The following is a 16,937-nucleotide window of genomic DNA, read 5'->3' on the forward strand; positions in this document are numbered from 1 at the left end:
CGGGTAAATTCCCCCACCTCTTAAGAGGTTAAATAAAATCAGCTTGAATAGGGTATGTACTTCACTTGGAGTGTGTGGCTCAGGAGGTTGTTCACTATTCTGAAGATAAGGAGTTCAATACCCTGATGAGCAGTTTGGCATCTTGTATGGCAGCTCTGCCATCAGTGTGTGAGTGTGAAGGGGTAAGTGTGTTTTTCCTTGTGCGGTGCGAGGGTCTAAGGACAAAAGGTGTTGTATGCTGTACAGTCTGTAAAGCCCACTGAGACAAATGTGTCATTTGTGATATTGGGCTGTATAAATCAATTTGATTTGATTGATGCTGAGAAATCGCTGGTGAGCAAGAAAGACATCCTGCATCATGTTAAATAGTTGTATTAAGTCAGTAGTGACTGCGTAGAGACCTTTCTTGGTTGGAGTTGATCAGATATGCAATATGTAGTTAAGGGTAGTTTATTAGAGAATTCTAATTTATTATTTATATTGTGTATTGCATTTACTCCTGTGTACTGCCTGAAAACAGCAGGGTAAGATTACATAAATTTGACCGTTTAAATTAAGACATCTCTGTGTTGGCCAGTCTAAATTTTGACTTCCTTCCAAAGCGGGCATACACATTTAACTTAATGGGACTTTGACTTTATTGAACTTCATGGCAGCTTTTGCACTAATGATGCGTAGACTGTAGAGTTGCTACCGTAAATACGTGCACAGACTCACTTCAAAACCCAAGAAGCAGCGACACGAGCACATCCAGAACGGGCACTGCACTAGTCTAAGAAATTTCATGATAATCCAGAAATGGTTTTCGACAATTTTATTACCAGAGTGTTGGATGATGGGATATTTTGGACTTCACTGGACTTGAACCTGGGAAGTATGCTAGTGCAAAGGGCTGACCAAATCCGAGGTGCTCACTTTCTGTGGAGTTCCAGAACGTCCTCTTGGGGTGCTGAATTCACCAGACGACAGCGGATGATTACCTGTAATGTGCATTGTGGATATGATGATGTTTAAGACAGGAGTAAAAGCTAAAGAACCCGTCAGCCAAAAAGTCAAAACAACTGTTTGTTTAATATAATCTTTAATTGTTATAATCTGCAGGATGGTTCGTTAGTTGAGGTTTTTATCGTACATATAGTAATAACTATGTTAGCAATAATTGAATATAATCAAGGCAGTAGAACCTGTACATCAGCACATGTAGCATAATTGAGTACTTGTCAATACTGCCAAGTATTCAGTATTCAGGAAAATGATTTGATGTGGATTACAGGGTAAGGAATTTGAGTGTAAATTGTAAAGTAAAGTGTAAAGGTTCTAGGCTACTGTATAGTATCTCTCATGGAACATTTTATCCCATTCCGGCCTAGAGCCCTTGCAGACATGATGACAGTGAACACATCATGATACATATGACAGAAGTCTGCGGTGGCTAATGGTTGACATTTGGTGGTCATGGCCTAGTGGTCTAGTGGTACAGCTTCCAAACACAACACCAGAAGGTTGTGAGTTCAATACCAGGTACTTAACCCTGAGCTGCTCCAGGGAGACTGTCCCTGTAGTTAGTAATTAGTTAGTAGTACAGTTAGTCTCTGGATAAGAGCGTCTGATAAATGACCTGTAATATAACATTTGGAGTCCGTCTTAGAAGTTATTGAATGTTATTGAAAGTTCAAGTAGTCACCCACAACATTCAGAATAATCTTCTGGGGAACATATGAACAAAATGAATGATGAAGAATGGAAGTTGCTGACAGGAAATCCTAACACGTGAATGCTATGTAGATTGTGTCTTGCCAAGAAAAGCAGAAGTAAGTTTCATAATAATGCCATTATGACCCCCCAGCATCCACTACATTCCATGTCAACTTGTAATAAATGGTGTTGCTTTTTTAAAACTTATTTATACAGTATACAGGCGAAGGTTTGGCATGGAGGTTGTTTGCGTGTGTGTGAATGTATGAATGCGTGGATGCATGCATGTGTGTGGTTACAGCTTTGCAAATTTGCGCTTGTTTCTTTACGGATTTACTTATTCTCCTGTGATGTGTAGTGTAGAGTCTTGCATGCCATATTGTATGAAAGCATTTTACCCTCTAATTAGACTGCATAATACCTCTATTGTGTGGAAGGAGTAATTCATTCTGCTTAGTTCAATAACAATAATTAGACTAGGCCTTTACCTGAGGAAACAATGAGATGGATGTAACACGAGAAATTAACACACTCACAAATAATGGGAAGGCATCACAATGGATTTCAGTAAATGAATGCATCACCAGACAATTTCCAACAATAAATTTAACCCCACAAAGTAATAATCAGACTGTGAGTGCACGCTCTAAATAATTATATAAAGACTAATACAGTAGAAGGCCCTCGGGGAGGGTGGAAGTCACAATGGAGAACATGAGCCTCAGATTGTGACTGCTGCCTTTGACATTATTGCTTCAACAGCAAACCACACCCACAAACAAGCGCATCTCTCCTCCACACCAACGCCAATACCCATTTCAAAGTAGAATTTCATACCCATCAAAAGTATATGGGCACTCCTGTTTACATTGTGTACTTTTAGAGTTGGACTGCTTCATGGCCTGGATTTCCCTCCAATTAAAGGACATTTTAATGCTAAAGTGCAATTCAATGAGCCACCCTGTGACATAACATGTATTGTACCATGTAGTTTATCTTGACTTAATCCCACATACATCTATATATACTAATATATATATATATATATACTATATATACTCCTCAGAGCAACTAACTGTGTGTTAAATTTCCCACTGAAAATATTCCCTGACAAATGCACTATTTCTTCCTGTCTGAGTATTGGAGTAACTGAGTAAAGTACAGTGACCAGTTGTTATACGAAAAAAAAACCAAATATATATATAAAAAATATATTTCGGAGCCCTTTTTATTGTACATCAAATGTATATCTTCAGCAGGAACTAGTGTGTTTGGGGCTGAGAGCCACAGAGAGGGCAGGGAAGTCAGAAAGCATTGAGACGAACTAACACATTGTTGGTTTTTATGGGTTTTGTAGACGACAAGAAAATTGTAGATACAGTATATCTCAAAAGTGAGTACACCCTTTAGATTTTTGCAAATATTCTGTTATATCCTTTCAGGGGATAACATTATCCTACTGAAACTTTGATATAACTTAAAGTAGTCAGTGTGCTGCTTGAATAACAGTATAGATTTATTGTCCTTTGAAAATTACTCAGTACACAGCTGTTAATGTCTAAACAGCTGGCAACAAAAGTGAGTACACCCCATAGTGAACATGTCCTAATTGTGCCCAATGATGTTGTTTTCCCGCCCTGGTGTCATGTGACTCGTTAGTGTTACAAGGATTCAGGTGTAAATGATAAGCAGGGCTGTTAAATTTGGTGTTTTGGGCACAATTCTCTCTGAATGCTGGACAACATGGCACCTCATGGCAAGGAACTCTCTGAGCGGCTGAAAAAAAGGATTATTGCGCTTCACAAAGATGGCCTTGGCTATAAGAAGATTGCCAACACCATGAAAATGAGTTGCAGCACAGTGGCTAAGATCATACAGCGGTTTTCCAGGACAGGTTCCATTCGGAACAGGCCTCGCCAGGGTCGACCAAAGAAGTTGAGTCCACGTGCTCAGCGTCATATCCAGAGGTTGGTTTCCAAAAATAGACGTGCGAGTGCTTCCAGCATTGCTGCAGAGGTTGCAGAAGTGGGATGTCAGCCTGTCAGTGCCCAGACCATACGCCGCACAATGCACAAACGCTGCATCAAATCGGTTTGTATGGCCGTCGCCCCAGACAGAAGCCCCTTCTGAAACCGATGCATAAGAAAGCCCGCAAACAGTTTGCTGAAGACAATGAATCCAAGAACATGAGTTACTGGAACCATGTCCTGTGGTCTGATGAGACCAAAATAAACCTGTTTGGGTCAGATGGTGTCCGGCGTGTGTGGCGGCACCCTGGTGAGGAGTACCAAGACAAATGTGTTTTGCCTACAGTCAAGCATGGTGGTGGCAGCATCATGGTCTGGGGCTGCATGAGTGCTGCCGGCACTGGGGAGCTGCATTTCATTGAGGGACACATGAATTCCAATATATACTGTGACATCCTGCAGCAGAGCATGATCCCCTCTCTTCGGAAACTGGGCCGTAGGGCAGTTTTCCAACATGATAATGACCCTAAACACACCTCCAAGATGACAACGGCCTTGCTGAAGAAGCTGAAGGTTAAGGTGATGGACTGGCCAAGTATGTCTCCAGACCTAAACCCAATTGAGCACATGTGGGGCATCCTCAAGAGGAAGGTGGAGGAGTGCAAGGTGTCCAACATCCGTGCGCTCCGTGATGTCGTCGTGGAGGAGTGGAAGAAGATTCCAGAAGCAACCTGTGCAGCTCTGGTGAATTCCATGCCCAGGAGGGTTAAAGCAGTGCTAGATAACAATGGTGGTCACACAAAATATTGACACTTTGGGCACAATTTAGACATGTTCACTATGGGGTGTACTCACTTTTGTTGCCAGCTGTTTAGACATTAACAGCTGTGTACTGAGTAATTTTCAAAGGACAATAAATCTATACTGTTATTCAAGCAGCACACTGACTACTTTAAGTTATATCAAAGTTTCAGTAGGATAATGTTATCCCCTGAAAGGATATAACAGAATATTTGCAAAAATCTAAAGGGTGTACTCACTTTTGAGATATACTGTATAAAGCAGCCATATCCTTAAGATGTAACAACACAGCAGTATTAACAGTCCTATTCTTTGTCTCTGCGTGTTTGCGTGTTTAGGCCAACGATGCCTCAGGGAACACGTGGAACTGGCTGTACTTCATCCCCCTCATCATCATCGGTTCCTTCTTCATGCTCAACCTGGTGTTAGGTGTGCTGTCAGGGTGAGTACAAACTGTGAGGATGACCTGATGGAGATGACCAAGAGATGTTCTTTACATTTGACCAAGATTTACCCCACTCTTAATGAATGGCTACATGGATTCTTCTTCTCCGCCACCGCAGATGTGATAACCTCAGGTCAGCACTAAAAAGATGGTCATACACTCCCATCACTACAACGTATTAAAACTAGTACGATCATCTGCTGAAAAACATGAGCACTCTGTATGGCTGGCACTGAGTGTTTCTACCTCAAACAGTAATTGTCGTTCTACTTAAAAATGGAACTACATAATCTCATAAATATGAACATTTGAAAAAGCACCATTTTGTCATAGTTCTATACAACTTCATTTATGGTAAGAAATCCAGGGAAAAATTGCAATATATTTGCAGAAAGTAATACTTTCAAGATGCCAATGTGTGTATATGCTCACTGCTGTAGTAATAAAGAAATACGTAAGGTAAACAATATCTAATTTCTGATCATGAGGTAAACCACCAATATGTGGTGCACACCCATGCTCCATCAGCCCGCTGTGACTACAGGTGCCAGGATATATGCCGGCCGAATCCGAGCCTCAGCACCCTCCCCTCCAGGGTATATCTATATATATATATCGCCGTGGAGGACAAAACAAAAAGACGACTCTGCCACCCGGACCCAAGCAACATACAAACTATCAAAACGTAACGTTACACGGAGCGGACAGCCCCCAGTGACACAGTAACACACACATATCTGAGCTCCACCTGGAGATTATAAGTCTGAGAAAACCTTCTGGCTCAGCTCTCTTTTCGTAACAACGGTGCGGGAAAGCGAATGCAGTACCGCCCCTGCTACTCCGATTCTCCAGCCAATCTCTCGCTCCATCGTCCCCTCACTCGCGAACAAGACCCCGAGGTACTTGAACTCCTTCACTTGGGGTAAGGGCTCATTCCCTATCCGGAGTAGGCAATCCACCGGTTTCCTGCTGAGAGCCATGGCCTCAGATTTTGAGGTGCTGATCCTCATCTCAACCACCTCATACTCGGCTGCAAACCGATCCAGTGACTGTTGAAGGTCACAGACCGATGATGCCATAAGGACCACATCATCTGCAAAGAGCAGCGATGAGATCCTCAGGCCACCGAACTGCAACCTCTCTCCTCCACGACTACGCCTCGATATCCTGTCCATGAAAATTAAAAAAAGGATTGGTTATAAAGCGCAGGCGGGGGCCAACATTCACTGAGAACGAGTCCGACTTACTGCTTAGTATCCGGACACAACTCTCTCTAGAGACAGAGTTGTCTTTGTGCATTTATTTGTGGCCACAAATGGCACCAGTTTCACAGAATACAGCGTAGTCTATGGAAGGGCACAGGTTGGAAGAAGACACATAGGCATTTTATACAATTTGGTTTGGAGACGAGGTGATGAAAAACCACAGGGGGCCAAGCCAAACTGCCCTTTGATGCTTGTAAGATAATAGTTATGTAAACAGAATATTGGGTGATACACTCAATATTCTGTCTCAGTGTGTTAATCAGTTTGATCAGGATTTGGCTGTGTCCTGTCTTTTGTTAGTTAATCAGTCTAATCAGGATGCGTCTGTCTTCTATTAACATGAAATGGCAGTTGGCCCTGGTTTGATTTGACTGACATCAAATGGCAGTTGGCTTGTTTAACATAGGAAACTTATATAATTAAAACAGTAGACATTTAAATTGCTATTACAGTACTCCCAGGCCCCCTCCAGGATTCTTGCGAGAGTGAAGAGTTGGTCCATTGTTCCACGACCAGGACGCATTGTTCCTCTTCAATCAGAGGTTCGACTATCGGCCGAATCCTCCTTTCCAGCACCTTGGAGTAGACTTTACAAGGGAGGCTGAGAAGTGTGATACCCCTGTAGTTGGCACACACTCTCTGGTCCCCATTTTTGAATAGGGGAACCACCACCCCGGTCTGCCGGCACTGTAGGCACTGTCCCAGACTTCCACGCAATGTTGACGAGGCGTGTCAACCAAGAGAGCCCCTCAACACCCAAAGCCGTCAGCATTTCTGGACGGATCTCATCAACCCCTGCGGCTTTGCCACTGTGGAGTTGTTTGACTACCTCAATGACCTCCATTAGGGAAATTGACGACGGTCCACCATCAGCTTCCAGCTCTGCCTCTACCATAGAGTTAGTTGGATTCAGGAGTTCCTCAAAGTGCTCCTTCCAACGCCCGATAACCTTCTCTGCCGAAGTCAGCAGGGTCCCACACTTGCAGTACACAGCTTGGATGGTTCCCCGCGTCCCCCTCCTGAGGTGCCAGACGGTTTTCCAGAAGCACCTTGGTGCCGACCAAAAGTCCTTCTCCATAGCTTCTCTGAACTTCTCCCACTCCCGCTGCTTTGCCTCTGCCACGCGGTGTTAAAGTGTTGCCAAAAGCTGCTACAACTTTGGGAAATCCGAGGTGCCACATCGCTCCTTGTACACACACACACACACACACACACACACACACACACACACACACACACACACACACACACGGTATCACGGCACATGGTCATCAGCCAACACATAGATGAGACACACATTGAGAGTAAGATATGTAGCCATAAAATTAGATTTAGGCACACTGACACATATACAACCACACACACACACACTCTCAGCAGCAAGCAGACAGCCACTGCAATGCAGAGTAGAGCTTCCCCCTCCACCGTGTGAGAGACACACCAATCACTGAGCGGCGGGGGTGTACTGGAGTTCCATCGCTCTGTTTTTTCAATTGTCTGTCTTCCTCTCTCTCTGTCTTTCTTTCTTGGTCTCTATCTCTCTCCACCTCTTTTGCATAATTTCCCAGCTCATTTAAATTGAAAACTGTCTTATTGGCATGACATAACCCAAAAGCAGAGCAAATCAGTGGCAAAATAATGTAATAATGTTGCCAAAACTACTATGAATAAGCCCCTCATCTTGAGTCACAAGAAAATCTCAAATCTTGACGATGAAGTCAAGTCCAAGTCAACTTGGCATTTTGAGTCCTAAAGAAGCTTTTATGTTGCCTACACCAGGTTCAATGCCCTTTTAGCGCCATTCAAGAGTAACAGTTAATTTACAGAAACATTATTAGCTCATATTTGTATTACCACCTATCAGATGCATTCAGTGTTGGCAACTTAGCAGCTTTCTCACTAGATTCTCTTCTGTGCTGGTGCCCCTCTGTTTCTACAAACTTTAGGTGTTCTGTAGGTTATACACTGATTATGGATAAGTACCTCATACAACCCCACATCAAAACATCCAAACTATCCCTTTAACCCAGACCTGGGCATTGTACGGCCCGCGGGCCACATCTGGCCCTTTGGCCGGACAATCATACATTATAACATATATTAATTTTTTTAAACAGCCCCCTTTTCAAAATAAAAGCAACACCATTGTATTGCGTCCATCCATCCATCCATCGTCTACCGCTTATCCGGGATCGGGTCGCGGGGGCAGCAGCTCCAGTAAGGAACCCCAATCTTCCCTTCTCCGGGCCACATCCTCCAGTTCCGACTGGGGGATCCTGAGGCGTTCCCAGGCCAGTGAGGAGATATAATCTCTCCACCGAGTCCTGGGTCTTCCCCGGGGTCTCCTCCCAGCTGGACGTGCCTGGAACACCTCCCTAGGGAGGCGCCCAGGTGGCATCCTTACTAGATGCCCGAACCACCTCAACTGGCTCCTTTCAACGTAAAGGAGCAGCGGCTCTACTCCGAGTCTCTCACGGATGGCTGAGCTTCTCACCCTATCTCTAAGGGAGACGCCAGCCACCCATCTGAGAAAACCCATTTCGGCTGCTTGTACCCGTGATCTCGTTCTTTCGGTCATGACCCAGCCTTCATGACCATAGGTGAGGGTAGGAACGAAGATCGACCGGTAGATTGAGAGCTTTGCCTTCTGGCTCAGCTCTCTTTTCGTCACAACGGTGCGGTAAAGTGACTGTAATACCTGCCGCCGCTGCTCCGATTCTCCGGCCAATATCTCGCTCCATTGTCCCCTCACTCGCGAACAAGACCTCGAGGTACTTGAACTCCTTCACTTGGGGTAATGGCTCATTCCCTACCCGGAGTAGGCAATCCACCGGTTTCCTGCTGAGAGCCATGGCCTCAGATTTGGAGGTGCTGATCCTCATCCCAACCGCTTCACACACGGCTGCGAACCGATCCAGTGACTGTTGAAGGTCACAGACCAATGATGCCATAAGGACCACATCATCTGCAAAGAGCAGCGATGAGATCCTCAGGTCACCGAACTGCAACCCCTCTCCTCCACGACTACGCCTCGATATCCTATCCATGAAAATCACGAACAGGATTGATGATAAAGCGCAGCCCTGGCGGAGGCCAACATTCACGGGAAACGAGTCCGACTTACTGCCGAGTATCCGGACACAACTCTCGCTTTGGGCGTACAGGGATTGGATGGCCCTCAAAAGTGACCCCCTCACCCCATACTCCCGCAGCACCTCCCACAGTATCACCCGGGGGACCCGGTCATATGCCTTCTCCAGATCCACAAAACACATGTAGACCGGATGGGCGTACTCCCAGGCCCCCTCCAGGATCCTTGCGAGAGTGAAGAGTTGGTCTGTTGTTCCACGACCAGGACGGAATCCGCATTGTTCCTCTTCAATCAGAGGTTCGACTACCGGCCGAACTCTCCTTTCCAGTACCTTGGAGTAGACTTTACCAGGGAGGCTGAGAAGTGTGATACCCCTGTAGTTGGCACACACTCTCTGGTCCCCCTTTTTAAATAGGGGAACCACCACCCCGGTCTGCCAACCCCTAGGCACTGTCCCAGACGTCCACGCAATGTTGACGAGGCGTGTCAACCAAGACAGCCCCTCAACACCCAAAGCCTTCAGCATTTCTGGACGGATCTCATCAACCCCTGCGGCTTTGCCACTGTGGAGTTGTTTATTGCGTGCATGGTGTAAATAACTTTCTAACTGTGTTGCTATTATTTTGAAAAGGGTGCTGTTTTTCTTTATTTGCGTATGCGCGCCGCGCGCGTGAACAGAATACAAGTAATGCTGGCCAGCTAGCCCTCAAAATGTCCGCTCACGCCAAAATAAGAAAGATTGATACAGAATGCCGCGTTTCCAAGAAGACATGGACTGCTAAGTATTTATAATTATTAGTCAAAGGTAAAGCCGTGTGCTTAGTTTGTGGTGCGCAGGCCGCCGTGTTCAAGGATTACAATTTGAGTTGCCGTTCAAGAAGTTGTCTGATGAAGAGCGGGAAAAGGAGTCGGGTGCTTTGCTAGCTAAACTGCAAAACCAACAAGGACTTTTTACAAAACATTGCACATCCAGAGATGCAGCTGTCAAGACAAGTTATGTCTTATCCCACAAAATCGCTAGAAAAAATAAACGTTTTCTGACAGAGAGTTTATCAAGGAGTGTTTGGTGGATTCTGCAGAACTCATATGCCCGGAGAAAAAGGAGGCATTTGAGAATGTGCCCCTCTCCCAACGCACTGTAACGAGGAGGATTGAGACATCTGGAGCTTCAGCTGCAGAACAGAGGGGTCAACTTTGACTTTTTTTCCTAGGTTTTGGATGAGAGCTGCGATGTAAGTGATTGACACTGCCCAGCTACTCATCTTCCTACGTGGGATAACTAAGGACTTCAAAATGACGGAGGAGCTGGCAGCCATGCAGTCAATGAAAGGGACAACAGGGAGTGATATGTTCACGGAGGTAAATGCATGTGGGGACAAGTTGGGACTGAAATGGGACGAGCTGGCAGGCGTGACAACGGATGGTTGTTCAAATCTGACGGGGAAAAATTATGGACTTTTGAAAAGAATGCAGTATGAAGTGACAGAAATGAACCCTGAACAGAAATGGGTATTTTTGCATTGTATTATACATCAGGAAGTGTTGTGTAAGTTAGTTTTAGTTAGTAATTAACCATGTTGTTGATGTTGTAACTAAAATAGTTAACTTCACAAGGGCATTACAATCACAGATAGTTTGTTGCACTTTTGGAGGAAAATGAGACTGAATATCGTGACATAGGCTAACACGCTGCTGTCAGATGGCTCAGTGTGGGACCTGAGAGAAGAGAGTCAAGACTTCTGTGTGAAGAAAGGAAAAGACGTCCCACAGCTTTCAGATGCAGACTGGATGGCAAGCCTTAGTTTTGCTGTAGATGTGACTGCACTAATGAATGAACTAAATGTCAAACTGCAATACAAGGGCCTTTTTGTGCATGAAATGTACAGCACAGTGAAGGCTTTCATGAGAAAGTTGCTGCTTCTCTCAAGCCAAATGGGGGACAACATTCTCACCCACTTGCCAACACTGAAGGAAGCCACAGTGATCACATCCACAGGTACTCATCCATGTTAGAAGCACTGCATGGTGAGTTTTGGAGGCGATTTCAAGACTTTAAAACAGTTGAGAATGAAATGCACATGACTTTTCCCCATTTACATGCAATGTGGATGATGCACCCAGTGATGTTCAGCTTGAACTAATTGACCTGCAGTCTGACACACTTCTGTCAGAGCACTTTAGTTCAATCTACAACGGCATTAATCTTTCTCTTTCTCCTTTGCTTTTGTTCTAAAGAACATAACTCGGTTTTCATATTTCACAGAATACAAGATTCAATTCATTCTGGTGTTTGGATGATCTCTATTCATGTAGTTTGACCCACTTTTTACTTTCATTTTCTAGAATTTTAAAAATATATATACAAGTGAATTTCCACATGTTAACGTCCCTCATATGCAAATAAGCACGTGACATCGCCTTTTTCTGAGCCAAATGTTTTCCATGCTGCTGTTTGTTTCAACAAGTTCAGCTGTTCCACAATGTGACAGGACACTGACTCTGGAAGCCAGCCAGCTGTGTTCCTGTCAAAGGTGGACTGCTCCCGGGTCTGTGTTGGTTTGTCAGGTCCAATAAACACTTCTCTGTGTGCGTGTGTTTGGGGGGGGTTTCGTTGTGGTTTCTACAGGGAGTTTGCCAAGGAGAGAGAGCGGGTGGAGAAGAGGCAAGAATTCCTGAAGCTCCGCAGACAACAGCAAATAGAGAGAGAGTTAACTGGGTATCTGGAGTGGATCTGCAAAGCAGGTCCGAAACAAACACACACACACACACACACACACAAATAAAAATATTAGCAGTAATTGATTTTGACACAAATATGACCGGATTATGACTTTTAATTCAGGCGTGGTATTTGTGTTGCAGAGGAGGTGATGCTGGCCGAGGAAGACAAGAACGCAGAGGAGAAATCTCTGGATGGAGCGTGGTACAAAAGGAAACACAACAACTCTGGTGAGGACTGCTAGAATCATGTGACCGGTTAAAAAAATCGCATCATCTTACAATTTAGTGCCATGTTAGAGACATAATCAGGCGTTAAGCTGAATATACCGGCACTAAACTAACATTCAGCCTATATCTGAAGGGTGTGACCCATGATGTACTGTAAGAATAACAAGGCTTCAACTTATTTTGCTTTTAGCTGATAATGTGATGGATAGTTCCTCTGTTAGGTGCATTTGTTTCCTACTTCCTCATTTGCAAAGCCTTTGTTAATGGCAGCTGGTGGGTTTCTTCCACTTCTCTTTTATTGCTGCGTATGTTGAAATTCTGACAGCGACAAGGAGAGAATGTGAATGCGCAAAGTAGACAGTACAAATTGAAACGTGCACATAAATTAGATCAATAGCATAAGCGTTTAGTTTATTTAATAAAAGAGCACCTGTGAGTGTGAAAAGTGAGTTGTGAATAAAAAAAGAAAATATATATATATTTTAATTCGAGAGAAGAAGAAAAAACACCTTGAATTTCAGGCAGGGCGCTCAGACAGTGGTAGAGGAAACACTGAAATATATTCAGTATGTATAAGAATTAAAAAGCATCATATCATAATAATCATATTTAGTTTTAAGTTACACTGTATGTTAGTAGATTAGTAGAATAGTACTTGATGACTGGATGGCTTACTTGTTTTACTTCATACTATTAGAGCTTCTGAGTAATCAGTATGTGCCTGATACAGATAATTTCTTCTGGCATTCCCCTCTGAGGTGTGTGTGTGCATTCTCCTCTTATCAAGGCCATTCTGTCGCTCATCTGCAGCCTCACGCAGGGTAACAGTCACAGTGATTATGGATGTCTGGGTGGAAGCGTAATGAGATTAGAATGAAGTACAGAGAGTGAGGCTCACTGGAGTTCAGGGGCATCGAGGGAGTGCAAGGGTCCTCCACACAGTTTTTTTAATGACTCTCAACAGCAAAACTGAACTGTGATAAATTATAAAACAGCTGGGAAGTACATTTAAGAGATGTGGCGATAATATAGTTCATTATAGCATAAAGGGTTGTATTGATTTATTCTATAATATTTTATATCTGGCACTCACATGTGTAAGCGTCATTGGAGGCCTCCATTTGTTACAACTCATGATTATTGCACTCGTTTCAAATGTTAGCAGCCCAGTAAATGGACATTGTCCATTGGCAAACTGAACACACCAGCAGGTCAGAAGGTGCATATCCAACATTATGAAAGGGTTGCAGCTTGATTAGGTTTCACTTTCAGTTAGGTTCAGGTGCCAAGACTACGTGGATAGGTAGGTATCAATGGAAAAAAGAATGCCTACGTTTGTTAAATTAAGTACGTCACATAACTTAGCTTACGTAGGCTACTTCAGTTAGAATAACTCAATGTTGACTTTTGGTTTCACACGGGACACAAACTCTCACCTTTTATTTACAACGGCTGCTAGATGTCACCGCCTTCTTGTCAACCATGTGAACAGATGACAACAGCGTTCCTAACCTACTCATGGGTGTAACAGGCTGCTTCTAACCCATATCTATGACACTGATAACCACCGATAATGGCCATTCAAAGGGCTGATATCATTCAAATTAGGTGATTATTTTCATTAAAAAAAACATAAAATATCAGTAGTTCCAAATTTCTATTACAGGTTCCCAGAGCACAAATTGATATATTCAGATGTATCTTTTTTTTGACCATCAGTCCAAAATCTAAAGATTGTTTCAGCCTAAATATATGAATAAGAATCTCCATCCTGTTTCTATAGTCTTATATTCAGGATCCCTTTGAGAATATAATATCGTTTTTTTTATGGCCTATACATATAATTATATTAGATTAAAGGGAGATGGGGTCTCACTCATTAGACCTTTACTTTAATAAAAAAAATCTTCTTGCTTCCCTTTTATGACTAGTACATTATAATCCAACATGGAAGGATTGATTTAATATGAATAATAAATAAATGGACAGTGAATATATCTGGTCAGATATGGCGACATATGAAACTTGAAATTTGACAGTGTGATGAAAGCAGAAATGATGGAAAAGCTGAAAGTTGAGAAAAGCTGAAAGACTGCCATAGGGCCGAGTATGAAGGAATAATTAGAAATTCACAACAAGCAGAATAAAAGAGGAAGAGAAAGAATCTTCCTTATTAAACATCAACAAAAAAGTCATGGATCTGAGTTCAATCAGATTTGCTGCCTTATGACTCGTGGGATTTTATTTTTTTTCATATTTTATTTGCAGTGCTGAAAAGGACCAAGAAGAGTAAGAATGACCTCATCAATGCAGAGGAAGGTGAAGACCACTTCACGGACATCTCATCTGTTGGTGAGGACGATACCTGAGACTTAATATCTGCCATATTACTGTCCAACCTTCAAACTGTGGTAACCGTATGTTGAAGGCAACACACAAGGGGGAAGTTTTGCTCTATTGTAACAGACAGTCGTAAAAATTGGACTCTAGTAGTGTAATAGTGTAACCAACTTCATCAATGAATGCACTCATTCTGCAAACACACTTCACTTCTAAAGAATTTGTTAATGAAACATTATCAGCACTAAATTGTCTTTGATTGGTCCAAAATGCAGCTGCATAGCTGGAGGAGAGAACTGGAGGCTGATTTCCTCCTTCTTCCTTTCTTTGAATCTTTTTAGAGGCAAATGAATATACTGTATGTAAAGAAACATAGTTTTCCTATCCTTTTACTGAAGGACCTACATTACACACCTACACCTGCACGCTCATCAAGATTGAATAAGAATCTTAATTTGATGATGAAACAGATAATGTCAGATAAGAAAAATACTTATTTCTGAAAACACAATTTACAGACAGATAGTTAGACAGACAGACAGAGAGAGAGACAGATAGTTAGACCGACAGACAGATAGTTAGATCGACAGACAGATAGTTAGACAGACAGACAAATAGTTAGACAGACAGACAGATAGTTAGACAGACAGACAGATAGTTAGACCGACAGACAGACAGACAGACATAGATAGTTAGACCGACAGACAGACAGACTGACATAGATAGTTAGACCGACAGACAGACAGACAGACAGACATAGATAGTTAGACCGACAGACAGACAGACAGACATGGATAGTTAGACCGACAGACAGACAGACAGACAGACGTAGATAGTTAGACCGACAGACAGACAGACAGACATAGATAGTTAGACCGACAGACAGACAGACAGACAGAGATAGTTAGACCGACAGACAGACAGACAGACAGACAGACAGACAGACATAGATAGTTAGACCGACAGACAGACAGACAGACAGACAGACATAGATAGTTAGACCGACAGACATACAGACAGACAGACATAGATAGTTAGACCGACAGACAGACAGACAGACAGACAGACATAGATAAATAGACCGACAGACAGACAGACAGACAGACAGACATAGATAGTTAGACCGACAGACAGACAGACAGACATGGATAGTTAGACCGACAGACAGACAGACAGACAGACAGACATAGATAGTTAGACCGACAGACAGACAGACAGACAGACATAGATAGTTAGACCGACAGACAGACAGACATGGATAGTTAGACCGACAGACAGACAGACAGACAGACATAGATAGTTAGACCGACAGACAGACAGACAGACAGACAGACAGACATAGATAGTTAGACCGACAGACAGACAGACAGACATGGATAGTTAGACCGACAGACAGACAGACAGACAGACATAGATAGTTAGACTGACAGACAGACAGACAGACAGACAGACATAGATAGTTAGACCGACAGACAGACAACAAGACATAGATAGTTAGACCGAGAGACAGACAGACAGACATAGATAGTTAGACCGACAGACAGACAGACAGATAGACATAGATAGATAGTTAGACAGACAGACAGACAGACGGATAGACATAGATAGATAGTTAGACAGACAGACGGATAGACATAGATAGATAGTTAGACAGACAGACAGACAGACAGACAGACAGAAAGACATAGATAGTTAGACCGACAGACATAGATAGTTAGACCGACAGACAGACAGACAGACAGATAGACATAGATAGATAGTTAGACAGACAGACAGACAGACGGATAGACATAGATAGATAGTTAGACAGACAGAAAGACAGACAGACAGACGGATAGACATAGATAGATAGTTAGACAGACAGACAGATAGACATAGATAGATAGTTAGACAGACAGACAGACAGACAGACATGGATAGTTAGACCGACAGACAGACAGACAGACAGACATAGATAGTTAGACTGACAGACAGACAGACAGACAGACAGACAGACATAGCTAGTTAGACCGACAGACAGACAACAAGACATAGATAGTTAGACCGACAGACAGTTAGACAGACATAGATAGTTAGACCGACAGACAGACAGACAGATAGACATAGATAGATAGTTAGACAGACAGACAGACGGATAGACATAGATAGATAGTTAGACTGACAGACAGACAGACAGACAGACAGACAGACATAGATAGTTAGACCGACAGACATAGATAGTTAGACCGACAGACAGACAGACAGACAGACATAGATAGTTAGACCGACAGAAAGACAGACAGACAGATAGACATAGATAGATAGTTAGACAGACAGACAGACAGACGGATAGACATAGATAGATAGTTAGACAGACAGAAAGACAGACAGACAGACGGATAGAC

The 16,937-nt window shown here is 43.1% G+C and overlaps 1 protein-coding gene across 1 annotated transcript in view; it reads left to right on the top strand.

Annotated features, from left to right (window-relative positions):
- Positions 1–16,937, top strand: part of cacna1ba (calcium channel, voltage-dependent, N type, alpha 1B subunit, a) — a 153,894-nt gene that overhangs the window by 55,761 nt on the left and 81,196 nt on the right. The window contains exons 7-10 of the mRNA XM_029438793.1: positions 4,802–4,905; positions 11,891–12,006; positions 12,127–12,213; positions 14,482–14,565. Of these exons, the coding sequence (XP_029294653.1) occupies positions 4,802–4,905; positions 11,891–12,006; positions 12,127–12,213; positions 14,482–14,565 (391 nt within the window). The remainder of the gene's footprint in view (positions 1–4,801; positions 4,906–11,890; positions 12,007–12,126; positions 12,214–14,481; positions 14,566–16,937) is intronic.

Source organism: Cottoperca gobio, chromosome 9 (assembly GCF_900634415.1).
Source record: "Cottoperca gobio chromosome 9, fCotGob3.1, whole genome shotgun sequence".
Taxonomy (NCBI): Eukaryota; Metazoa; Chordata; class Actinopteri; order Perciformes; family Bovichtidae; genus Cottoperca; species Cottoperca gobio.